Below are 24648 nucleotides of genomic sequence, written 5' to 3'. Positions count from 1 at the left end.
GAAAGAGTAACATCTCATTAACACGCTGCCAATGAGTTCCCTCAGTCTAAGAAACAAACTAAAAAGAACATTGTCCTCAATTTTATCTTTAAAGAAAGTTGCTAGTATCGTAAAAAATTCATAAGCAGTATTTGAGATAACTCACACACACAGAAAAGATATTGGAGGAATGGCAAAAAACCCCCAATTTTTTCCCAGTGGCTCACTCCCTGCTTCTGACAGGGAAACAAGAAGCAAAGTCACCTGAAATCAATGAAGGAAGATTTTGGGTTTCCTATGCTTTCAATCAGGTTATTTCTGCATTATGGTAATTATGCAAGATCTGTGAATCAAGGATCTACTGAATATGGGAAAAAAAATGTTCCTAAAGAAATTTAACTTGTTCATTCCAAAGCTCACGACTGCTTCTCCCCACATTTCCTTACTCAAAAGGTGTGCAGTATCTTTCCACAAGAATGAAAAAGTAAATCAGCACTCAGTTTCCAGGCAACAAATTTATTTTTTTCAGCTCAAACTATCAAAATCAGATTCTTTACCAAAATAATTGCTTAGAAATACTCTTAAATTTAGAATCTTGAGTATTTGTACCTTTAAGGCAGCCATATCTTGTTTAAAGTCTTCTTCATAAATACGAGCAAGAGCTACTGGCGATATATTCATCTGAAAAAAAAAGAAGCAGATTAGCAAATCATAAATCAGAGTAATGATATAAAATATGGCAATCTGTTCTCAGACAGTTAATAGCTAATTGGAAGACTTAGAGAGCCTCCAAGGTAAAGAGTCAGAAAGGCTTATTAATCTAACATTGACAGGGAGGAGATGTAGGTTATAAATAACTCGAAAGTAGTATTTCATTTATGCATATCAATTTCCAAAATACTAATACATCTCTTTTAAGAGAAAGAAACTAAAGACTAAAATAACAAACTCCTTCCCTCTCCTATTATTTTCCTCTTGAGAGGGTCATTCATTTCCAGTGACAGAAAATACTACCATACACAGGACATAAAAACCATTCAACCTACAGACAGGAAACACCAATACTACCTACATGTCAGAAAGACAGATCAGAGACTTGCAGGATGAGACAAGATACTAATCTTCAGTGATTAAGAAAAATAAGCTATTTCAGCAGATCACGGGTACTCATAGATCTCAATATTGAAAGTCAATTCCAGTCAGTTTGCCAAGTCCAGCATTTCTCAAGCACCTTCTCTACACTTCTCATTCACGGGACATGAACAGGTTCCTCTTCCAGAGGGGATGAGAAAATGCAACCCCCAAAAGGAAAGGTACTTGCACACGGTAAGGTACTTGGTCTCAAATATTCACACAAGGCCAGGAACTGAAAGAGGCATGACAGCAAAACCTGCCCTAGCAGGTTGCCCTAGCAACAGCATAGTATCAAAGCATTTCAAATGCATGCTTTTACATCATCTCTGAGAATAAACTACTGGGGAGAACACACCATACTGTCAGTCTCTCCATCTCACAGGTAACTGAGTCATTAACAACATAAATCCCATTTCATCCCTTCCAGTTCCCTACTGGAGCATCTTTATGGGTTCCGACTTTGAAAGAGCGAGTGGGTACCACTGTTTGTACAAACTCCTGGACAAAGCAGGAGTTCTGGTGAAGACAGTCCAGATGTTCATACAGCAATGAGATGAGGATGATGCTCAGCACCACAAAAACAGACATGCCTCTGCCTACAGACCAGTGACTGGATTCATCTCCCTAGACAGCTCAGCTACTTCTTTGATCAAAAGAGAAACAAAGGTGCCTGCAGAAAGAAGATGGGGAATTACCTCCTATCCAGGTGAATGTTCAACACACAAAGAGACTCATCTTTCTCTCAAAAGGACCACTGATGGCATGCAGCATGTTCAGCATAAACTAGTACCCAACTTCCAGGTTTCCCCCAGATGAACCCCACCAAGGGATGAAGAACAAGCTCAGGCATGTTGATTCTACCACTGTAATGCTTCAGATGCACAGGTTCCAACAATAAAAGCAGGTTACTCAGGCAGAGGCCTTGGCCATCCAAACAAAATGGTTGAGCAAACATTTCGAGAAGTCACAAAAAAAAAAAAAAAGCTCAGAAAAGATGACTTTCTAGAACCAAAAAATGTAGTAGTAGTAGTAGTAGTAGTAGTAGTAGTAGTGTCACACATCATTTCCCCCTCCTCAGATATAAAATCTCTGTTCTGACAATAAGAAAAAATTTTAAAATGCAATCACAGATTTAAAATGCCTGACTTTTGGAGAGGGGTTGTTTGTTTTAAAATTGTTTACTGCCCTAGAAAACTGCACGTAAATGGACTAAGGGAACAGACATATTTCCACATGAGTGGTGTGCAAGTACTTATTTGAATGCAGGGGCCTATATTTAACTGCAAAAGTAATTGTTTACCTAAAGATAAGTAAAAGGAACAGCTGTCAAATTCTCTGGCTCCAAGAAACTATCTTAAAGCTTGCAACTGCAATTCAATCCAACACATTCACTTATGATCCCGGAGATGAGTTAATAATTCTAAAATCAAATGAAACAAAAAGACTCAAAATGAAGAATAAAACACAGAATACACTTAGTACTTTAGGGTTCGAAAAGCGTTTTAAAAGAAGTAAAAAAATAATTGCAATAATCATTCACCAAGCTCATCTGGTAAAAAAAGTCAGACTAAAATTCAGGTGAGAACCACTTACAGCCCCAGTCTTAGCAAAACTCACCCTACACACGATGTTAACTTTCCTGTAGGTGCCCAACTCAGGCCTGACAAAGCTTTCCAAGGTGCTGACATTGCAGCTAGATGGTGCTCGGCACCCTGCAGGAACTGCCCTCGGCCTGACGTGGCAGTGCTGTCCTGCTTCCTTTCACGATGATAGTACACAGCACTGCTCCACAACTCGCTCAGAGCCCTTCTGGCTGTTCAGTTTTGGGATCATTTCACTGTGCTGAGGATTCACACAGGGATTTTGTTCCCTGCTAGCCTCTCAGGCAGGGGGAGAGGGCAGGAGAATCCCAGCTGTGGGTGCTGTAAGGTTGCCCCCTCTCTGCCTCTCCCCATCACACAGCTCTGTACCCATTCACCCCCAGTTCTCGACACTCAGCCCTCCTCACTCCCAAACCCATTACAGCCACACCAGGAGACCAGAAATCTCAACCTTTATTATCTATTAATCAAAACAAACATAACTCAACAAAAGAACCCCAAACCCAGGGTAATTTTTCTATACAAGCAGCTTAGAAAATACCAGAAAGGTTAGTCAAAGACTGCAGAAAACACCTACCTCACTGGCTCTTTTTATTATCTTGTCATCTATGTCTGTGATCCCCATCACCATGAGAACTTCAATTCCAAAAAACTTCGTCATTATCCTTCGAATTATATCAAACCTAACATAAGAGCTGGAAGAGAAAGAAACATGAGCTTTTGAACATGCAGTACTAAGAATAAACTTTAACAAAAATAACCAACAGCCACAGGGACAATCTAACTACCCCAACACCTGCAATGAAAGGATCTTCAGTGTATAAGGTGTTTTTCCAAAACCAGTTGCTACCTGCACAAAAGTCAAGTAAATTTCTCTTGAACTGGCCTACCCTCTTCTGGCATTAGTGACACATTACATCAAATTTTCTGAGTGTTTTCTTTTGTTGCATCTCTTTATTCAAAGGGCCTCACAAACTACATGAGCCGGGAGATTCTTTCAAAGCCAATGGAACAAAATAAGACACAGAGATCAGGAGATCAGATGTTCTTAATACATCCCCTGGGCTTAGTATATCCTAACTATTTTTTTCAAAAGTCATGCAGCAGAAGAACAGGGAGAAACAAAGCAGGATTCAAATGAGCTTTTCTTAGGATTAAGTAACAACAGATAGCAGCCACCAACAAAGTATTTCATTCACACACCACCACAGATCTTTTCTGAGAGCAAAGAGTAGATGCTCTATAGGTTATTTTGTTTTATTTACACTTGAGAACAAAAGTTATTCTGAACATTATGCAGGGGTTTTGTCACAAAGCAGAGTATTTAATGCTGATAAGATTGATGGATATACAAGCTGTACAGGCCTGTTGCAGCTCCTTGTGCTCACAGACTCTCCATTTGTAATTCTCAAAACACACTTCTGACTGAGTTAAACCCTATTACTAGGTGGGACACTAGAAGGTGACTAAAATCTCTGGGTCTGCCCCGCAAGATGATGAGATTCCTCAGCCTTTCTGGGCTCCATCTTCTCCAAATCCAGCAAGGAGGTTCACAGACCTACAGGTTCCCACTTCACCCACAGCATCACACAAACTGCAACTCCCGTGGCTGTCAGAACAAAGAAGTGTAAGCAACTACCAGAAACGGATTTACACCCTTCCCTGCAGGTGCCAGGTAGCACTAAGGTACTGATTTACAGATGTGTAATATCTTGATGAAGAAAAATACTTTTTGTTGTTGTTTGTGCCGTGCCCGTGCTGAAAAAAGATTTTTTTGAAAGCCTTGCTGCCAGGGAGATAGTTTTTAATGAATAGCACCTGACTGGGAGGAAGGTTCATCTAATGTGGTGACACGATTCTGTAAGAATATTAAATTGGTCTTTGGATCCTGTTCAGAGGAACAACACCCGCATCAAAAGCCTGATATTAGATTTAACAGCCCTGCAGTCACTGTTCCCAGAGCAGGCACAAATTTCACACTGTTCCAGCTCCTCTCATCTTCCAACTGAATTAATGAAAGAAGCTCTGCAAGAACCAGAGCAGATTTCCTGATACCTCAGAAAGCAGGGTCTTTACCACTTCAGGACTGTTAAAAAAAACCAAAAAGCCAAAACAAACTGTCAAGATGAGGGGGTGGCAGAGCATGCACAGGAGAAATGTCTCGTGCTTGGTTTTACTCTTACTTCAAAGCATTCAGCCAGGAATCTGGATGCCAACCAGGCTGCAGGTCAAACCAGTACAATCAAGGTCAGACCCAGAACTGGGAAAAAATTAGTAGGATTTGCCTGTCTTACTTCTTTCTCTATATCAAATGGTTGTAGGATGTCATATGAAAGCAGACAGAGCATCTGTTTTTAAGACTGGAAGCACAACATACTAGAGAATGCTAAATTATTTAGAGAAAAAAGAACTCCTTGTGGAATGGAAAGAGGACAGGAGAAAAATAATGCCATTATTTCCCAATTCTCCTCAAGGATCTCAAACTCATTTGGATGATCCATTTCTGCTTTATTATCTGCTACATTTGTTGTGTTTGACACAAGTCAAATGTAAGAGAGAGGAGGAAAAAAGGGAATTCTAGTGAGAACAGGTGGCAGGAATATAACAAAATGATGAGATTTAACAAGAGCAGCAGAGTAGCAACAGCCACCACCCCATTTGTCTTTATACTATTTCTCAGTGCATCTCCTCGCCCCCAACAGCAGCATACACTTCAGCTGTTCTATGGTTGGACCTAGCTACTGGGGAAAAAAAGATAATATTTTAAAAAATAAATAAATAAACAGAACCAAGAGTGCTCAGCCATCCTGTACAAACCAGATGACCAACAGGATGTCAACAGTAACATGTGTAAGACCAGAGATACTGGAAAGGAACAGCCATCTCCTCCCACACTAGACGGTTCAACTGATGAGAAAAGAGAGCAAAAGGTCTTCAGTGCAGACACCTTGTCATGCAACAGCAACAACACGTGAAGGTGCTTAAAGAGGTGCTAAAAGAGAGAATTATACCTGGTATATCTGCATCACACACCAAAGGCAATATTCAGCACTAACCATTCTTTCTTAAATCAGCAAGTGAAGAGGTCAGACCCGGGTGATGCAGATATAAGGCAAACCTCCACAACGGGAAAGCCTGAAATTGCTAGTTTAGACATGCGTAAGAAAAGATGGGTAAAAAACCAGGCAAGTGTAAGCAAGGCCTTTCTACTCCCTCTTTTAATCAAAAAAGTCAGAGGGCAAGAGAACTACTGAAAAAACCAGACATTTAAAAGCAGCAGACAGCTGCAAGACCAAAGGGTGAAATTCTCCACCTCTATAAAACATTGTGGACTACATCAACTATACCCCTTAGGACTTAAGCACCTCTGCAATTCCCTTCTCTATTATACCATGTCAGGGAGACAGGCCCTACCACACTAGACAACCTCAACTGAGGGATAAAGACAAGAAACTTATAACCATCCTTTTTACGCAGTTACTGTCAAGTGATGATTTTATATTGTAATTATTTTAAGGTAAACTGTAATGGAGCCTGTATCACAACAGCTGCAGATTTAAATGAACATATTACTATGATGTTCAAATTAAAAGACAGTTCCCCTGAAGATACTAAGTAAAAACAAAAAGTCCAAGACATAATTTTCTTGATTTCTAGGTCACCAGTTAAAGGCTAGGTCAGTCTTCTGCTGACACGTGACAAAAACGAGGAAGAAGACACCACCACATATATACAACAGTAGAGTAGCATTAACATCAGCACTGACAACAGTACTCTTACATAACTGGTATTCTAAGTCTTCCTTTTTACAGACCAAAGCAGCAGTTGTGCCATTACTCATGGCTCAGTTCAACATGAGCAAGATTCAATACAAGTTTCTGAATGAAGCTAAGACGGGAAAAGAAGCTGTGAAATCCCTTACATTGAAAGGGAATTATTCAGCTACTGAAATGCACAATATCTGATCTTCATACAGAGGGCAACTATCTGATAAACTCCTGCTCTTCCTAAGAGCCCAACACAACTTGCTTTCTAAGAATGCACAGACAGAACCTTAAGAGCAGCTTGAGCTGCTGCAACTCCCCCCAGCTTCACAGGAACAGCAGAAACCCTGCATGCCTACTTATCAGGTGTGTTGTTTCGAAACAAGTGGTAGCAACCTCATCTGGTGTATTTAAAGTACTTTTTCAAAGTTACTTATAATGAAGCTAGCTTATTACTCTAAAAATCCTAAAGAACTACAAAGAAAAACCTGTGCTGTTCTGGATTGTTTTCTTGTTTTTAAACATAGCAAACATAGAAAGCCACTGCAAAAAGGCCTTTAAGCTACCAGGACTTCCTGAGATTTAAGATCCGATGTGTTCATCTGTAAACCTCGAAAGTACCTTTCTATTAGCCAACCCTGCATGGCTTTTCCTTGGTGCCAACACAGTGTCCAAACTAAACCTGAGGTGAAACTACCTTTCCACAAAGGTGAGTCTGTGCTCCAGGATCACAACTCCTCCACATGAGAGGTCACATTATGCTGACACAATTTGAAACAACTCACCCTACCCAAACAAACTGCACACATTCCTAATGCCTCTTCCCAAGACATGGACTCTGTCTCTGCCTCAGCCAGGCAGCAGAACCAGCAGCCCTTTTAGGGACTACCTCAGCCCAAGAGGAAAAAATACACAACAAACAGACTTCTGCCCTTTGCACAGCACAGGAGGCGAAGGGCTGGGCCTTGTGTCACCCATTGCAGCTCTGTCACTCGGACACACATTGCAGCCTGGGGATGTCCAGCACCGTGTATCTGCCTGGATCCCCTGGCACCACTGTGTGGGAATGCCCAGCACTGTTTGTCTGCCTGGATGCCCCCACGCTGCAATCCACGACTCACCAGGCATGCCCCAGGTGTGCGTGGTCATACACCGTCGGCCCGCAGCTGTACCTGCAGAGAGGGGAGGCAAACAGAATCACAGAATTGTTAGGGCTGGAAAGTCACCCAGTCCAAACCCCTGTCAAGGCAGGGTCACCTACAGCAGGTGACACGGGAATGTGTCCAGGTGGGTTTTGAGTGTCTCCAGAGAGCAAGTCTCCAGCAGCCCTCTGGGACCCCTGTTCAGTGCTCTGCCATCCTCAACATAAAGAAGTTGTTCCTCATGTTCAGGTGAAACTTCTTGTGCTTTAGTTTATGGCCACTACTCCTCGTCCTGTCGCTGGGCAATACCAAAAGGAGCCTAGCACCCTCCTCTTGGCACCCACTTTTGAGATATTTATCTGTATGGATGAGATCCCCTCTCAGCTTTCTCTTCTCTAGACTAATAGGCCCAGCTCCTGCAGTCTGTCCTCGCAAGAGAGATGCTCCGCTCCCCTGAACACCTTTGTGATCCCTCGCTGGACCTTTCCCAGCAGCTCCACGTCTTCTGTGTAGTGGAGCCCAGAACTGGTCCCAGGAGCTGTTTCCGGACATAAACACCGCTCCTGCCACCGCCCCCTCCCTCCCTCCGCCCGCCCGCCGCAAGGCGCTACCAGGTCGCCACCCCTTCCGTGGCCAGCACCAGCGGCTCCTTGCTCCGGCTCCGGCTGTTGTACGCCACGATCCCGCTGTCGCTCCCCGCCGGAGGCGCCCACTGCCGCCGCCGCGCCGCGCCCGAGCACCGCCGCGCCCCCGCCTGCCCCCGGCCGGCACCGGCACCGAGGCCGAGCCCGCACCGCCGGGCCGCCGCCCCGAGCAGCACGGCCCGCATATTGCCCGGCGGCGGGCGGGGAGCGGGCACAAAGCGCTGTGCGGGCCCCGCAGCAGAGCGGAGCGGCCACGGCCGGGCGCAGGAAGGGGCGGGACCTGCGGGCGGGCCGGGCCGGGCGCCACCGCCTCCCGCCGGGCGCGGGGACAGCGCCGCGGCCGCGCCGCCGGGGCCGCTGCCGAGGTGAGCCGCCCTCGGGCCGGCTGCGCCCCCTGAAACAGCGCGCACCGAGCCTTGTGCTTCGGCATGACCCCAGCGCGGCTTCTTCTCGGCGAGGTTTTTAAGAGAGACGTTTTGTAGGAAGTGTATGACTAATTTAGCAAAATGGTCTCCACTGCGTCAAGTCAATTCGGTCACTTTGGGGAGTGAATCTATTTTTGCAGTGCCTTTCAGGTCAGAGAACGGCTGGCAGCCTGCTAATTCCTGAAAATAAAACGTGGTGTAACACTCCCAAACTGTACTTAATAAATGAGAGTCTCAGAAACACTTACACACCCCCCTGACTCCCACATACTTGTACAAAGCGTTTCCTGACCTGGACATTTTCAAAAATGACAGCAAGTGCTGCCGGGTACTGGGTGAGGTACCCTGCCTTTAGCCCAGCTGATTATCAAGGTCTGCTTCCTCACTGGGGATTTTTTTTTTTTTTTTCAGAGCGTATCGAGGAAATTGAGCTTAACTGGCTGCAGCACCTTGAACCACTTGGGAAACTATAAGCTACTCAACAAGAGTGAATAACAGTGTAATGGAACAGAAATGAGGGTACCAAAAGTATTTTTGAACTAGTACCTTGTTTCCAAAAGTGATTATGAGCAGGTACCAAGGAAATAAGTGTGAATTCCACAAGTTTATAATTACAAAGATGATCAGAGGGATGGAACAGCTATCCTATGAAGAAAGGCTGAGAGAGTTGGGGTTGTTCAACCTGGAGAAGGCTCCAGGGAGACCTTACAGCACCTTCCAGTATTTAAAGAGAACTTACAAAAAAAGGGGAGAGCAACTTCTACATGTACAGATAGTGACAGGACAAGGCAGGAACAGTTTTGAACTAAGAGAGGAGAGGTTTAGATAGATGTTAGGAAGAAATTCTTTACGCACAGGGGAAGGAGATTCCGGAACAGTTTGCTCAGAGAAGCTGTGGATGCCCGATCCCTGGAAGTGTTCAAGGCCAGGTTGGACAGGGCTCTGAGCAACCTGGTCTAAGTGAAAGGTGTCTCTGCTCATGACAGAGGCTTGAAACTGGATCATCCTTAAAGTCCCTTCCAACCCAAGCCTTTCTGTGATTTTGTGAATATTTTCACAGATATTTTTCCACCTTCCAACCAGATGCCATCCTCAACCGAATGCCTTGTGATTTATTTTGCCTCCCCACCCTCCTCCCGCCAAGTTTTTGTACCCATCCTTAGTAGATTGCTGTACCATTACTTTCCCCATTCTCTGTGAGCCCATATCAATCCCAGACTTTGCCAAGGAATACTGCAGGTCTAATGCCATCTTCAGGAAGCACCCTCTTGGCATGTGTTGAAGGCAAGGCCTGTGAGCTCCAATTGTGCCACCCCTGCTCGTGTAGAAGACAGAGTGAACCGCCAGTGCCAGCACAATTGTCTGTCCTGCTCCTGACTGTCTTCCACACAATCCTGTAAACAGGTTGTTCAGGGCAGAGCCTTCTCAGGTCTCTCAGACCACTGTGTTCCCTGCTAAAGCACCTTGCTGGCCTTTGGGAGGAAGGTAATCGTGAATGCTCACAGCTTTTCTTGACTGGGTGCTGCAGGTCTGCCTGTGGTGAGCTGCCTCACAGTTTGTATTGTTTCCTCTTCTGTCTGCCAGGAATGACTTTAATAGATTTTTCTCATAAGTAGTAAGACCATTTAAAATTATTGCTTTTACATAATACTTGATGTCTGTCTACACCTGACTTCATTTTAGAGCATATCAGATATAAAGCCCTACCCGTGGCAAATGTTTCCTTTTTCTTTTAATAGGTACTTTCCATAGAATTTGTCATTTAAAAATCTTAAATAAGATCAAATAAGAAACCTATTTCGTGGGCTTGTTAATTTAAGACTACCTAGGATAAAATTCAAGACACCATCTAATAACCTTTGTAAATGTTTGCTTTATATGTTTCTCAGGAAGCTTCACAAGCCAATTATTTCAGCTTCCATAATGAGCTGGTTTTCATGTCTTGCTGCTCAACACACATCTAGTTAAGAGTTGTCATTAACTCTGTTGTCTTCTTTGTTCTGTACAGTTCTAAGCACTTTGACAGAGTTCAAATAAATACTAAGTAAAAATGGATGCTTTTTACCCTTAATTCCAGGTTCAGCTATCATGGATGAAACTGCCAACAGATCAGAAGAATGCAAGAGCTTTTTCTTTCCCACTGGTTTCAGAAGACTTAGTGAATGTGCTAGCCAGACTGGCTTTTAGCATTTAGTCCCAAAACCTCTGTCCGCAGTAAAATGTTATTTTCTGATGGTGGGGAAAGCCACAATTATTAAATGCCTGAAATAAACAGCTAACATCATTCACGCTTGAGATTTAATGCAGTAGAATATATCCAGTAGAACGGTGGAAAGTGTTCCTCAAGCACCAAAGTACAAAAAACCTCCTAATTTCAAATAAAAGTAATCCTCATGGATAAATACCGTAAATTATTAATGTTAAAAACACCAGCATTCTCAGAATCAATTGGTCTGTGGCTGTAAGCACGTCTCCAATTTATACCACCCATACCTGCATCCTTACTCCTGCTCTGAGACACATGCAAGGACACAACAGTCATGTACCACAAAGGCAGATAGCAGCAGCAGATTTTGTGCCATCAGGACACCCTCACTTCCACCTGGAGTAGAAGATGCCTTTAGAGGTTGCGAGCAGTTGGAGCTAAGGCACACATGATCAGAGCCAGGCCTGGCCCTGCTGTACTCCTGTTACCCTGTACCTGCTGAATAGCCAGGAGGAAATGGATGTACAGAGCAGTGCAGCTCTGTCCCAATCCCACTGCGGCACGTCTGTCTGAGCTTCAGGTACACCGTTGTGTCAAGGGGACACACATGTATTTAATGTTCTCAGGTCATGTTCTCATGTTTTTCTTAGGAGTCATTAAGGCTTAAACTTACTTTAAATTAAAAACTGAAACTCGAAAGTAAAGGGGTGACTCCTGAACACCTTAGAAGGGATCTCTATGTTTTCCGTCCCTTTTTAAGAAGGCAACATTTCCCCTCTATCCTTGATCAAGAAGGAAGTCTGTTCGAAGCACAGCTGTGTGTGCTGTCCACCAGCAGTGCTGGCAACATTTCTGTGGTGGGCAGGGAGGATCTTTGGGGATTTAGGCTCACCTGGCTTTTATATCTTCCAGTTTCCAGTCCCAGGAATACCTACAAGATTTGCCCGCAGAGGTAAAATCCAAGAGCATGTTTTGTATCATACATGAATAAAGCTAAAAACAATATTCAATTTCCATTTATTATTAGGAGACACATGCTTTGTAATGTTTTACAGTTTTCCCCCTATTGCTAAAGGTGGTTATTTTTTCTTCTAAAAGGTTCAACCACACCATCTTAGAATTGCTGACAGAGGAAAAAGATTGCTGTGTTAACAAGAGCATGTTTCCAGTATCTTCTCGTCAAGTTTAGTTCAGAAATCTGGCAAGGAAGCTGAACCTAAGAAAATACAGGGGCAAAGGTTATAAAGACAAATTACCAACCAGAAGCAAAGATGAGCTAAATCCACTGCAGTGGACTGAATTTCTGTTGGTGCTCTGTAGTAATCTGTAATTACAGACACATTTTGACTTAACTTTTATAGTCCTTTTATTTTTACAAAATCTAGGTGCTTATTGGTTTGTTTCAGAATCTTGTTTGATTTTCAAAAGGAGACTAAAAATTGCCTCAATCTTACTACAAATGCTTGACTCAGGAATACTGTAAATGTTGAATGGCCATTCCACCGAATATTCACAAGGTAAAGAGTATGTTTCATGAAATAGAAATCACCTTGAGAAACCTATTTGAAAAGAGTATTTCTGGGGACAGGGAGTAACACTGCAAAAGAAAATTCATTGGTGGACATATACAACAAATTAAATTTTCTTGCTCTTACCAAAAACCTATTAGCTTTTAGCACCACCTACTACTGTTCAGAAAACCTGTCCACCAACTGCTCTGACACACACTGCCTGTTTTTCATCAGAAATGTTTGAGTCCTGCACCACAGCTGACAGAAACAAGTCTGAGCATTGGTATGAATTCAGTCAGGGTTCAGACTGGTGTCTTTTGTCAGCGGTTTCCAGCTGCTGAGGTGTATCTCTCTTGAATTCACTAAAGGAATGTGGAGCCCATGGAATTTGTTGCCCTTGATCTGTGCTCATTCCATTGACACTCTGGGACAACTCAGATGTACTTTTGCCTTGGCCTTCTACTGCAATGCACAATTACTTGTTCCAGTCAGAATTTTTTGCCCACCTTTAATGCCAGTGTAATGCTGTTTAAGTTCACTGTGCTTTGTAAGTGCAGCAGGTGCGAGAAAAAGAAGGTAGTAGCCAGGAAACAGGTGTGAGAAGAGGCAGGGAGTGCAGCTGCCTTGGGGCAAGCAGAGGAGGAGATGAGGTGTATCCAGTGAAATACCTGTTTTCTTACTTGACTGATAAAAAAAAGAAGTTTAGAATGGCAGGCCAGTGTTAGGTAGGCATTTGGAAGGTTCACAAGTTCTTGAGCCTTTACTGGGAAGCAGAAAAAGGACAAAACTCAACTAGATTTGTTTTCCAGATTTTGGAATCTATTCATCTGACATAATTTGGTGACATGAACAGGTATTTCTGGCCTGAATATCTGTAAACAGTATATACTATCCAGGGCACAGCCAATGCATATTTCCTGAAATGTGAACCATGACTCTGCTGGTCTTCATACTTGCCAACCTCAGCTCTGCTCATCTTGTATGTTACCTGTTGGTACTTTTGTTTCAAAACTTTTGACCACAAGCAAAATGAACAGACTTGTAAAATTCTATTACCATCATCCACATAAGCAATAATTTAGCCTCCTAAGGAATAAACAGACAAACAAGCAAGGAAAAAACCCTGCAAGCATATGTAACTATAGAAGAGGGATTAAGCTATTAAATGGTGCGGAAACAGCAATTCAGTAGCAAGAATAAACCCACCTGACTCATCTGTACTATAAAGTATAATGAAAAATAATCAGAAGACACCGTCTTTTCTAATAAACAGAGACACAGCTGTAATGATTATGTGATATTTCATATAGCAATATTCAGCTAAGGCAGAGAAGGAGAAAGGAGGCAGCACTACAAAGCTACGTAGTATGTGCATTTGTGGAACATTTGGAGCTTTGGGATTTTATGTTACTCATATAAAGTATTTTAAACTTTATGTGGATTAGCAGGAGTAACCATAATGACTGGAACAACTATAATTACTAAACATTTATATTATATGAAGTATATTTTGTATATACATACATGTAGTATGTATATGACACAGCAGTTGTGCAAGTTGTTGATCTGGTTGTAAGTTCCCTTTATTCTAATTGCTGTGAGTTTAGATCAGTAGTAAGGCAACAGCTTCAAGCAACTTCCAAAAACCTCAGATATTTGGGGTTCTAAATAGGAAAGATTTCTTATAAACAGTGCAAAGGGGCTTGGGAGTAAAAGGAGGAGAGATACTTTTATCCTCTAGTCAAATATAGGAAATAGGAAGAAAATGAAGCCCAGGAGTCTCTTCCATCTTTGATACATGACATTCACTTCTACTTGTGAATTTTTCTCCAGGGTAAGAAATGGGCCCCTAACATGAAAAAAAAAAAAATCTGAAACTCTATTCAAAATCTCCCATCTCTCACCTATTGTTGTTCAGAGCCAAGAGGCCAAACTAAGAAAGCGGCAGAGGAGAAGGAGGAAGAGCAGAGATGGGCAATGGGCATCAGCTCCATACCTTCTAGAACTTTCCACTCCAGAGATGCACACATACTCCTGATTTTATCCTTCCCACCCAGCTTCCTAAAACAATGGCTAACCTGCTGCTGAGACTAGAGGGTGGGTGCAGAGAATTGATATTTCTGGGTACAGGTATGTATTTTATTAGAGCACTATACAAAGCACTGAGCATCATCTTTAAGAGCTGTAAAAGTGGACACCAAATGCATTCTCAGGGCAGCTCAGTCCCTTCCTGTCCCGGGGACTTGTGCAAAGTCCCGTAATAGTTTTCTGTCACTCCTCTAGTAACATATGAGAAGCTAACAGAGGAGGTTCTAGTAGATAGCACTTCTAAGAGCCAGATGAAACCAAGCTCTCTAACCTCAGCATATCCAAACTATCAGTACTTTTGAGCAGATTGCTCAAATTTAGCAGGGTACCATTACTTCAAGCTTTTCCCTTCCTAATTATTTTTTCTTCTTTTTTTTTTTTTTTTTTTTTTTGCCTATTAAGCAGAGGAACAAAAGTTCCTGTTTAGTAAATTAGCAGATACTTTTACAAAATCATTTCTGATTCATATGTGTAATTACTTGTGTTCGTCTAGAATGATGATTACCTTTTTTGCAAGAATGACTCCTCTTTTTAGGACTCATCTGTATTCTTTTCAGGTATTTTGCTTCTACTAAGTCATAATTATTGGCTTGAATTCTCACACAACCCAGGGGACTATTAACTACCTTTAATTGCTGACAGTGGCTCACCCTCTAGAAGGTAAGGCTGAAACAGGCTCTAACTACCAAATTGGTGCCAACAATGTAGAATAGGCATTCCCAGGCTAATGCTGCCATAAGACAGCTCCCTCTCTATGCCACAGTAAACCAGAACACACAGGTCCAGAAACACTGGCTTGGAGCACTGCCTAGATGCCATGGTGCTTCTAGGTAAAAAAACCGAGATCCTGTGTATGTGAGGTTTACTTAAGCAACTCATTTTTTTACAGCAACTCATGGAAACAGAAAACGAGAGGAAGAAAATAACGGCAGAACTTACAGGGATCTTCAGAAACCAAGGAAGTGCCCTCTGACATTTGCCCGAAACAGCAGGTCGGTATCAGTTAAAAAAGTGTGGACTATGGTACTGTCTCCACTCCTCAGAAATTATCTGGGTGCGTGTCTCCCAGTGGAGGGTGGGAGGGAGGATACTGGAAGCATTGCTAAACAGCTGCGCCTTCTTCCCTGCAAACCCCAGCTCTGGGCGTTCATACCAAGCTGATGGCAGCGGCAAGAACAGGGGCCGAGGCGCTGAGGTGCCCAGCCAGGCCGCCGCTCCCTCCGCTCCCTGCAGCGAGCACAACGCCACGGCCTCACCGAGCCGCGACTGCACCAGCGAGTCTGAGCGCTCAGAAGTGATGACTCAGTCTCCCCTAAATTAGGGGATTGCCAGTGACGTCTGCTAAAAAAAAAAAAAACAAGAGGTAGAAAGCGCACGTTGTTTTGCTTCAGCAGAGCTGGGGTAGGTCTCTCCAGCCCCGCCTTCCCCACTCCCCGATCCTGGGAGAGTCGGGTGCCTCCAGACTCCGGGGCATGGCAGCGACTCCAGGACACAAAGGCAACGCTGACCGACAGCGGGGGTCCTCCGCACGACCCCCGAAGTCACTCTGGCGGGGAGAACGCGGGCGGCACAGGGCTGGACCCGGGCGCCCCTTCTGCTCCTCCTCGCCGGCAGTTAACCCCTTCTCCGCCGGCCTCCTCTACAAAGCAGCCCCCGGCGGCGTCCCCCGCTGACCCTTCCCTCGCCATTGCGAGGCACAAGGGAGCCGCTGCAAACTCGCCCGCTCGGCCACCCACCCGCCTTCCCTTTTCCTCCCCTCCCGCCTTTTAGCCCTACCTCGCGCATGCGCAGCCGCCCGGGGACCGCTGGGAAGCATAGTCTCGCTGCGTCCCCAACGGCTCCATTTTCTCCCCTCGCCAGACGAACTGCGCATGCGCAGACCCGCCTCCTCCCGTCGGGTGTTACCGCCCCCTCCACCGCGGCGCGCGGTATCCCGGGCAGCGGTGTCACAGCGGGGATTGGCTGAGGGAGCCGCGGGGCGGGACGCGAGGGGCGCGGTGATTGGCCGCGGTGGCTGTCAGGCGCCGCGGGGTGATGGATGCGGGTGCCCGCTGAGGAGGGAGGGACGGAACGCTCCCCGTTTCCCCTCGGCGTCCGGCGCCGCGCCGGCCACAGCCCTGGCCGCAGCGCGGGCTAGCGTGGCATGGTTCTCAGTGTTCCCTTCTCCTAGGAAAGGCCTCGGAGCCGCTCCATCCCGGAGCGAGCTGGCAGGAGGCGAGACTCCTCCAAAGTCCCGGTACCCTACCGCAAAAGCATTCACTTGCCCCCGCGATCCCCTCAGCCTCCCCGCGGGCCGCTCGCCTCGCAGCCACCGCACTTCACCGGAGCCTCCGCCTTCCCCGGGGCTGCCTTCACCCCACGCCCACGCCGGCCCTGCGCTGCCCGCCCCCTGGCTCGGCCCGCATCCCCGCCGCCTTCCCTCCCTCCCCAAACGTGAGTAAGGGAGGCGGGACGATGGATATGCGGAGGTTCCGGGCGGGGGAAGGGATTGAGTGTGTGCGGTGAGTGTGTGAGTGTGTGTGTGTGTGTGTGTACACAGCGCTGGGAGAGAGCGCATGCGCCCTGGCTGGCGGGGCCGAATGTTTCCCAAGTGTTTGAAACTGGTATTTGGGTTTTCCACGTTGGATCTAGCGCGGCGTATGGGAGCGAGGAGGCTGCGTTGATATCGCCGGGGAGCGGCGGCGGCGGCGGCGGTGAGGAGGAGAGCGGGGAAGGGGGGAGCGAAGGAGAAGCGGAGCAGAGCGACGCTGGCGCAGGCAGAGGGGCTGCCGCTGCCTCTGACAGACACTTTGCAGAGCACATTTTGTTTCCAGATTGTTTCGGAGGAGCTGGTTTAAGCCCCTCTCCTTTCTCCTCCTCCTTCTTCCCCCCTCCCCTCCCCACACACACACACAAATCCCTCTGATTGTTCTTACCACCTCCTTCGTGAATTACCCACAACGACAGCCATTCAATCAGCTGCTGCTGGCTGTAGGGGACTAGCGGAGGGTGTGTGTGTGTCTCTCTCTCCCTCTTTTTCACACAAGAGGAGTCAGATGTAGCTTCCCTCGGTTTTTTTGGGGGGGAGCTACCGAGAGAGGTGGGCAGGGAGTGAGACCTTCATCGGGGTTACCGTCTTTGAAGGGAGCAGCACTTGCTCTCACACACAGAGACGTGTGGGGAAGGATTTTTTTTTCTTTGCCGGATGAAAATGTTGAGTCCTGCAAACGGAGACCAGCTTCACCTAGTGAACTATGTGGAGGATTATCTGGACTCCATCGAGTCTATGCCCTTCGATCTGCAGAGAAATGTCTCCTTGATGAGGGAAATTGACGCCAAATATCAAGGTAAGTGCTTTTTATATATGTATGTGTCCGTGTGTGTGGTTTGGGGCTCAGGGGGGAAGGGTGTCTATCCCTTTCTTTTCTTTAGAGCTGAGCCTCGGCTCCGTTTGCCCCTCTGCACCCCACAGGGATGGTAGTTTTATTTTTGGGAGGTAAAAGGAGGAAGAAAGCCGGGAAGAAAGATCCGAGGAGAGAGAGGGACTGATCTGCAGCGTTAGCTCTTGTCATGGGGCGGAACAAAAGGTCTCCGGCTTTTCTTATTAAGCAAGGACTCTGCTTTTCTGTGTAAATTGCTGGCCAAGAAGGCGGGGGCAGGGAAGTGGGGTGTGCGGTGCACAAAGGGGGGCCGTCCCTGGCCGTGGGGCTGAGGTGGAAGGGTTTGGGGGTACGGAAGAAAGTGCCGGGTGGATAGAGGGGGAGAGATTACAGCACAACATTTAGGAATGTACAGTATTCATTATGGCTGTAGTAGGGGAGAGAGGCAGCTAGTGAAGGAGGGAGGGAAGAAGGGAGGGAGGAGAGGGGGTTTAGGCGAGAGTGGGGGGCAGGGTGTGCTTTTTTCGCTCCCTCCTCGGTGGGTTTCGTTTCACCCGGTGAAATAGCCCCGCTCCGTGGGGCGGGGGGGCCGAGGGGGCAGGACCGGCGTGTGCGGTGTGAGTGGGGGGGGACGACACACACGGTCGCGTTTACGGCCAGGCTGAAGCGCCCCCTCCCCTCTGCGCGCTCGGGGCACGCCGTCCCCGTCCCCACGGGCGGAGGGAAGGAAGGGGAGGCCGGCTTGCGGGACTCGGGGCAGCTCTGTCACTTGGTCGCTGGCGTCCGCTCGGGAAGGGAGGCGCGGGGGGGGGAGGGGACAGGGGACACGACTCTCTGTTCTGTGCCGCAGGTAGCGGTGACAGCCGGGGTGCCGGGAGGGGGGACCCCCTCTCTCCCTGCCCGCACCCCCGTGCATGTGGCCTTAGGGGCGGTGGGCAGCGAGCCCTGCTTGCCGTTGCCTCAGCCGCTTCTTGGGCAGCTCGTCATGAGAGCCCGTCAGCTCAAGGGAGAAGGGTCTGGGGGAAACTTCCTCAGGAGCCCGCGGGGGCTGTCGGGGGTAGAAGGGGAAGAAAAGGACAAGGCGGACATCGCGCCCCATGAAGTCACATCGAGCGGGCATCTCCGCGGTGTGCTGGGAAGGGGCGTCCGTGCTCCTTTTATAGACACGCCTCGTTAGCATATCGCGGTTCGCCACGCCCGTCGGGGGCGCTGATAGGGCGGGGGCGTCCCCACGGGCCAGCCGCGCCCCGCCTCCCCACGCGATTGGCTCCGGGGCCGGGCCGGCTCGTCTCGCGCCCCCGCCCCCTCGTGACGTTTCGAGAAGCAACTTTTCCGTGGGGTCGATTTGAATATCTCGGCCGGCCCCGGCCGGCGCGCTCTGATTGGCCGGGTTCGCAGCAGGGGGCGGGGCAACCTTGGCCGTCCGTAGAGTGACTGACGTGTCCCGGGGTGGGGGGGCCGCCGCTGCTCCAGCCGCTCCTCCCTCGTGAATGGCCGGAGGGGGCGGGCGCGAGCGCACTCCTGCCCGCCGTGATTGGTCTCCGCTCCGTGTCAATCACGTGTTTGTTACGCCGGGAGGGCCTGTTCGGCCCCGCTCGGGATGGCGGGGGCGGGGCCCCCGCGCCCCCGGGACCGCCGCGGGTTCCGCGGGGACGCCCCGGTTTCCTGCCCGAGAACAATGGCGGATCCGTCACCTCCGGGGCGGCTCCGGGCGCCGCAGAGGGGCGGGGAGGGGGCCGTCGCCCGTGTCCCGCTCGCCGTCGTTGCGCGATGTCTCAGCCCCCGTGAGGCTGCGGAGCTGCGCTGGGAGTAAAGCTCTGGCCGGCACGGTTTCGCTCCGGTTGAGTGGCGCCTGTGGTGCCAGGAGCGTGCGTTCGCTGATCGCTCCGAGCGCAGCTTTCTGCTCGCGCGGTTGCAGCACGGCGCGGCAGCGCGGTTTGCTGGAACTGCCGTGAGCTGAGGCTGCCGAGACGGGCAGCTCCAGCCAGCCCCGGGCCGCAGCACCGCCGCTCCGATGGTTCTGCCGGTGCTGAGCACCCTCGGCCGTGCAGCAGCTCCCGCTCCGTGCCAAACACGGCCGTGCCGGGCCGCGCTCGGCGGCGCCCTGCGGGATCGCAGCCTGCAGCCGGGGCTGCTCCCGCACAGCGGCGCCGGGCGGCGATGGCAGTGCGAGAAACGAAGTGCTCCCAGCGCCGAACTTCGCTCGGCGAGTGTTTTGTGCTGCCGAGACAAACTACAAACTGTTCTTCATGGAAGATGGCCACCCGCCAGATTCAGATGGGTTAAACTGATGACATCAGTCAAGTGCCAAAGCTTAAAGCATAAAACTTCTGGATTTCAGCCACCGAAATATCATTAACTCTGCCTTTTCAGCCTTCCTGAATGTGGAATCTGCTGTATGTTTGAAGGATCTTTTGGTGGCATCTTGGGTTTGGATTTCTTTTTGGTATTTTTTTGTTGTTTTGTTTCGGATTTTTTTAATGGGTAAAAAAAAAAAAAACAAAAACAAAAAACCACACCAGCAGCTGCTTAAACTGGTTAATAACATATCGGAATACTGATTTGGTCAGATAGATTATATTGCAGAACCAGCTGACAGGTCGTGCTTAACCAGTGTGAAGCACAAGCTGCAGCTCTGAAATCTGAAGTAAGGCTTGTATATTTTCATGTCTTCGCTGGAAATCATGTACGTTTAAAAGCTCTATCCAGGAAAAACAAAACCTAAACCACAGGGTAGCTGTTGGTTTGCAGATGTGTCACATTCTGCTATTAATAAATAAGTAAATAAATAAATAAAAGTTTTAAAAAGTTTTGGTAATGCCACTGGCATATATGAGAGATCCTAATTTCTGTTAGATGAATTTGGGTCAGATTTGGTATCTCAGTATATTTTGCTTCTCTAAGACAGGCTGTTTTAACCTGTGAGAAAGGGAAAATTCAGAGAAGAAAGGAGATGCAGGAAAACATTCCATGTGGTTTTGAGGACTTAAATGGAGTGCTGAGTGTCCCATATGCTGTAGTTGATTTGTGTACCATAATGAAACTCAAAAATGTCTTTTTAAAAATAGGTTTTCAGAGCCGTTCTTGAAACTTTAGATACTTTGTACATTGTTGTTTTTTATAAAGTGTTAGAGCAATGCTTGAGGTGCAATTAAGGATGTAACATTTTAAAGCAAAAGCTCTAGCTGCTCCCATTGTTGCCTGTAATCTTTAATGTTATCTTTCAACTTTGCCTCCTGGTCTGCTGTAAATATTTAATGAAGATAATATTTTTGTGTTTTAAAAAGTGGCAACATGTATTTTACAGAAAGTATAGGTAGGAAATAATCTAAACATCCTGGATATTGTAATCCTAATTCTGCAGTTCAGGGATTTACGTGGCCTCATATTTTCAGCAGAAATAGTTTGACAATTTTGGATGAGTTTTGGGTCCAGACCACGTATTTGGTCCTTCTGCAGCTCCTGTCAAATAACCTAGTAACATGCTTCTACACGGGTTTATGCTTTTTTCTGTCCCACTTTCTTTCTCCCACTCTGTCATTCACTGAAAATATTAATGTCATTATGCAGAAAATGTCCAATAATTTCCCCTCTAATTTCGCAGTTAACCTTGGAACTTTCAGTGGTGTGTGTATTGGTTTAGTTAGTTCTTTTTAATTACTAGGAAGTTTAAAGGGAAGTGTTATCAACATACATAAAAATATATTTAGTCACTTCTTTTCTTCTAAATCAGTATTTGCATTCCATTCCTGTGGGACCAACTAGAACAAAAGCAGTCCAGTGGAGTCATGAGCTGCTTGTCAGATACAAGGTTCAGGGCATCTGTCTTTGATCAGTGCTGCACATTACAAAAAGTTGTTGCTGTGGAAGGAAAAATGAGAGGTTTTGTTTTGCCATTCTCCCTGTCCAAAATATTTATCGTTTTTGTTTCTTCTTTGCAGAGATTCTGAAGGACCTGGATGATTACTATGAAAAATTTAAACGGGAGACAGATGCTGTGCAGAAGAGAAGAATGTTGCACTGTATACAGAGAGCCTTGATTCGAAGTCAGGAACTAGGAGATGAGAAGATCCAAATCGTCAGTCAGATGGTGGAGCTCGTTGAGAACAGAACAAGGCAAGTGGACAGCCACGTGGAACTGTTTGAGACTTGTCAAGAGACTAATGACACCACTGGAAACAGCGGGAAGGCCAGCCAGGATAAGTCGAAGAATGAGACAATCGCACAGGCTGAAAAGCCCAACAACAAGAGATCGAGGAGGCAAAGGAATAATGAGAATCGAGAAAATGCCTCGAATAATCATGATCACGATGACATCACCTCAGGAACACCAAAGGAGAAGAAAGCAAAAACATCCAAGAAGAAGAAACGATCCAAGGCTAAAGCAGAGCGGGAAGCTTCTCCCCCTGACCTTCCTATTGACCCTAATGAACCAACATACTGCTTGTGCAACCAAGTCTCCTATGGAGAAATGATAGGATGTGATAATGATGAGTGCCCCATTGAATGGTTTCACTTTTCTTGTGTGGGACTCAACCATAAACCAAAGGGCAAATGGTACTGCCCCAAATGTAGAGGAGAAAACGAGAAAACTATGGACAAGGCATTGGAGAAATCTAAAAAAGAAAGGGCGTATAACAGGTAGTTTGTAGACTTTCCATAGTGGAGGAAAAAACCCGCCAAACCAGTGTATTTATTGTCAGTGTCACCTTTGTTGAGGTGAAAGGATTGTAAAATGTATATTTTTAGAGGAGGTTTAAAACTGAACCATTCCTGTTACAGGGAAGGCAATAAGAAATTTTGGTTTTCATTTGATAAGCTGTAACAAGAATGTGGTCTGTGGACCAATGTGTTCCAAAAGTAAAATTATAAGAAAATTAGTATGTTTCTTATAAGATAAATTAATAATTTTCTTTATTTCATTTCTTTTCTTTCTTTCTTTTTTTTTTTTTTTTTTTTTTTTTTAAGTGCTGGTAGCACTCTACCCATTAAAATTTTGACAAATGTCTCTGAAATGTAATTTTGTTTTCTTTAATGAAAAATGTTATTTACCTTTTGAGCAAAATTGTTAAATAGTTTAACCACCTGGCTGTATCTGAATAAAGCTGCAATACCTTCTGAATAAAGCTGCAAATGTAACTTCTTTTGGAGATAAGCAAGAGCAAACAAAATGAGGGTAAAATTTGGTTCCTGCTACAAAGTGTCAGTATAACAGTTCAATGGCAAATGTTTAAATAGGCTTAGAAAATTATTTTTTAAAACGGAAACTTAATGGTTAAATTTTAAACAACAAATATTTTATATGCTGGCCAGGTACCATAAAGGCCATTTTAAAATGATTGAATATGTTTTATATTTAACCGGGAAGTGGTTTAGTAATGAGACATAACATAAATGAAGCTTTATACTGTCACAGATAGTGGTGTAGCAATCCTTAATTTGTTTAAGTTGTATAAATGTACATTTTAAGTGGAGTTGCACTTACTGTATTATACTTGGAAATGCAGCCAAATGCCATTGTGTAACCAATGTGCATTTCCTGCTGTATGTATGAAAATTGTACAGATGTGATATTATGAAATAAATGAAATGACTTTGACAGTTTGCTTCTTTAGCAATCTTGTTTAATGATCATTCATATAGCTCAAAAAATTGAGAAATTCATCTTTAACCTGAGAAGCTCCAGCAAGCTGCTGCTAGGAAGCCTGAAACTGTTGTAGTGGTAACCAAATTACAGTTTCTGATAATGAATCGTCATAGAGCATGTGCCCAGCTAGGTCATAGGAGAGCCAAAATTGCATTTAACTTTCCGTCCAAATCTTCTCATTTTGAGCTTGCAGTCACTCCCAGACCCAGACATTTATCTGAAAATCAATAGGCCAGGGCTGGTCTTGTTCAGTTGTTTTAATGCTTTTTTGGCTGTGGATATAAATGACTGTGTTTGTTACTGAGGTCTTGTGCGTTTCGGCATTTTCAAAGTATTGCTGCAGCTGTTCCAGGGCAGGCCTTTTCATTCTTCACGGTCACCTCAGACAAGAGCACACTTGCTATGAGCCAGGTGCTAGGCCAGGTATCCAGGGCTCTGTCCCTTGCGTGGATAGTGAGGCTTGGTCAGGCTGTTACTTTCACCCGCGTGGCTGGAGAGGCCAGCATTCTACCTGAGCAGATTTCATCTTCCTGTCACCCTGCGGACCTTCATCCAGGTGAGAAGGGAACGGAACCAGCAGTAGGAAGGCCGTGGAAGTGAAGGTTGTGAAATCCAGTGGATCAGGCAAAAGGCTAGCAGAAAAAGATGGGAGCCTGGGGTTGGTTTTGTTTAGAACACAGCCTTCTCTGTGCATAATGGTGTATTTTGTTTCCTGAACAGTGGAACTACCACTGAAATGACAGTTTTCCCCTGCATGTATTCCAGAAGATTCTTTAGTAGGAAGTAAGGGTTTGGATCCAGCTGAACACAAGACAGCTGAAGGGGTTCAGTGTTTTCTAAAGGTGTACTGACAGGCCCCAAAGGTAATGCACTGCATCACCTGGAGTGGATATTCCTTGCCAGACAGACATGCTCACAGTGACAAGTAGTCCTGTTTTACTTCTACATAGGTGCACTGAGTGTATGTATCTGCATTCGTGTTTCCAGTCCCTACTGATTTTCACATTACACTGAGCCACCTCTGCCCAGGGCAAGTGCCTGCTCAAAATCAGTCTCTGCTCCTGAGGTGGTTTAGAGTTGGTGTGTAATTTTTCTACTCTCTTAGAGTTGGTGTGTAATTTTTCTACTCTCCTACCCTTACTTCTCAT

At 46.1% G+C, this 24648-nt stretch overlaps 2 protein-coding genes and 1 long non-coding RNA gene across 10 annotated transcripts in view; 2 read left to right on the top strand and 1 right to left on the bottom strand.

Annotated features, from left to right (window-relative positions):
• Positions 1-16409, bottom strand: part of CARS2 (cysteinyl-tRNA synthetase 2, mitochondrial) — a 45798-nt gene extending 29389 nt beyond the window's left edge. Inside the window, exons 1-5 of one of the 6 annotated variants that reach the window (XM_063392778.1) lie at positions 16271-16409; positions 15434-15835; positions 7600-7650; positions 3292-3409; positions 589-660 (exon numbers count right to left, since the gene is read on the bottom strand). In XM_063392778.1, coding sequence (XP_063248848.1) covers positions 589-660; positions 3292-3375 — 156 coding nt within the window. In that variant the 5' untranslated portion in view covers positions 3376-3409; positions 7600-7650; positions 15434-15835; positions 16271-16409. Of the gene's footprint in view, positions 1-588; positions 661-2413; positions 2534-3291; positions 3410-7599; positions 7652-8231; positions 8585-8787; positions 8872-9897; positions 9980-15433; positions 15836-16270 lie in introns of those variants that run through there. The other 5 variants (XM_063392779.1, XM_063392781.1, XM_063392777.1 and 2 more) reach the window with 5 other exon arrangements.
• LOC134548212 (uncharacterized) lies at positions 8489-12110 on the top strand. Its single transcript, XR_010079717.1, has 3 exons — positions 8489-8629; positions 9101-9208; positions 10767-12110. It is a non-coding gene; the product is annotated as an uncharacterized LOC134548212 (long non-coding RNA).
• Positions 16410-16788: 379 nt separating the features above from the next.
• Positions 16789-23467, top strand: ING1 (inhibitor of growth family member 1). Of its 3 annotated transcripts, none has more exons than XM_063392782.1 (3): positions 16789-16927; positions 17126-17820; positions 21795-23466. In XM_063392782.1, the coding sequence occupies exons 2-3, from the start codon at positions 17679-17681 to the stop codon at positions 22496-22498; spliced, it is 846 nt and encodes a 281-aa protein (XP_063248852.1). In that variant the 5' UTR covers positions 16789-16927; positions 17126-17678; the 3' UTR covers positions 22499-23466. The 3 variants fall into 3 exon arrangements, with proteins under 3 accessions (XP_063248852.1, XP_063248855.1, XP_063248856.1); XM_063392785.1 differs by lacking the exon at positions 16789-16927 and adding an exon at positions 16969-16995; XM_063392786.1 differs by lacking the exons at positions 16789-16927; positions 17126-17820 and adding an exon at positions 20111-20249 and having other exon boundaries at positions 21795-23467.
• The last annotated feature ends 1181 nt before the right edge of the window (positions 23468-24648 follow it).

Source organism: Prinia subflava, chromosome 3 (assembly GCF_021018805.1).
Source record: "Prinia subflava isolate CZ2003 ecotype Zambia chromosome 3, Cam_Psub_1.2, whole genome shotgun sequence".
NCBI lineage: Eukaryota > Metazoa > Chordata > Aves > Passeriformes > Cisticolidae > Prinia > Prinia subflava.
The sequence above is the reverse complement of the archived record's forward strand: the minus strand, read 5'-3'. Positions and strand labels throughout refer to the sequence as shown.

Excerpts from the sequence above, each read along its gene's own strand:
- ING1 (XM_063392782.1), top strand. The coding sequence starts at position 17,679 with ATGAAAATGTTGAGTCCTGCAAACGGAGACCAGCTTCACCTAGTGAAC. Across the intron at positions 17,821-21,794 it reads AATTGACGCCAAATATCAAG|AGATTCTGAAGGACCTGGAT; the intron begins GTAAGTGCTTTT and ends TCTTCTTTGCAG.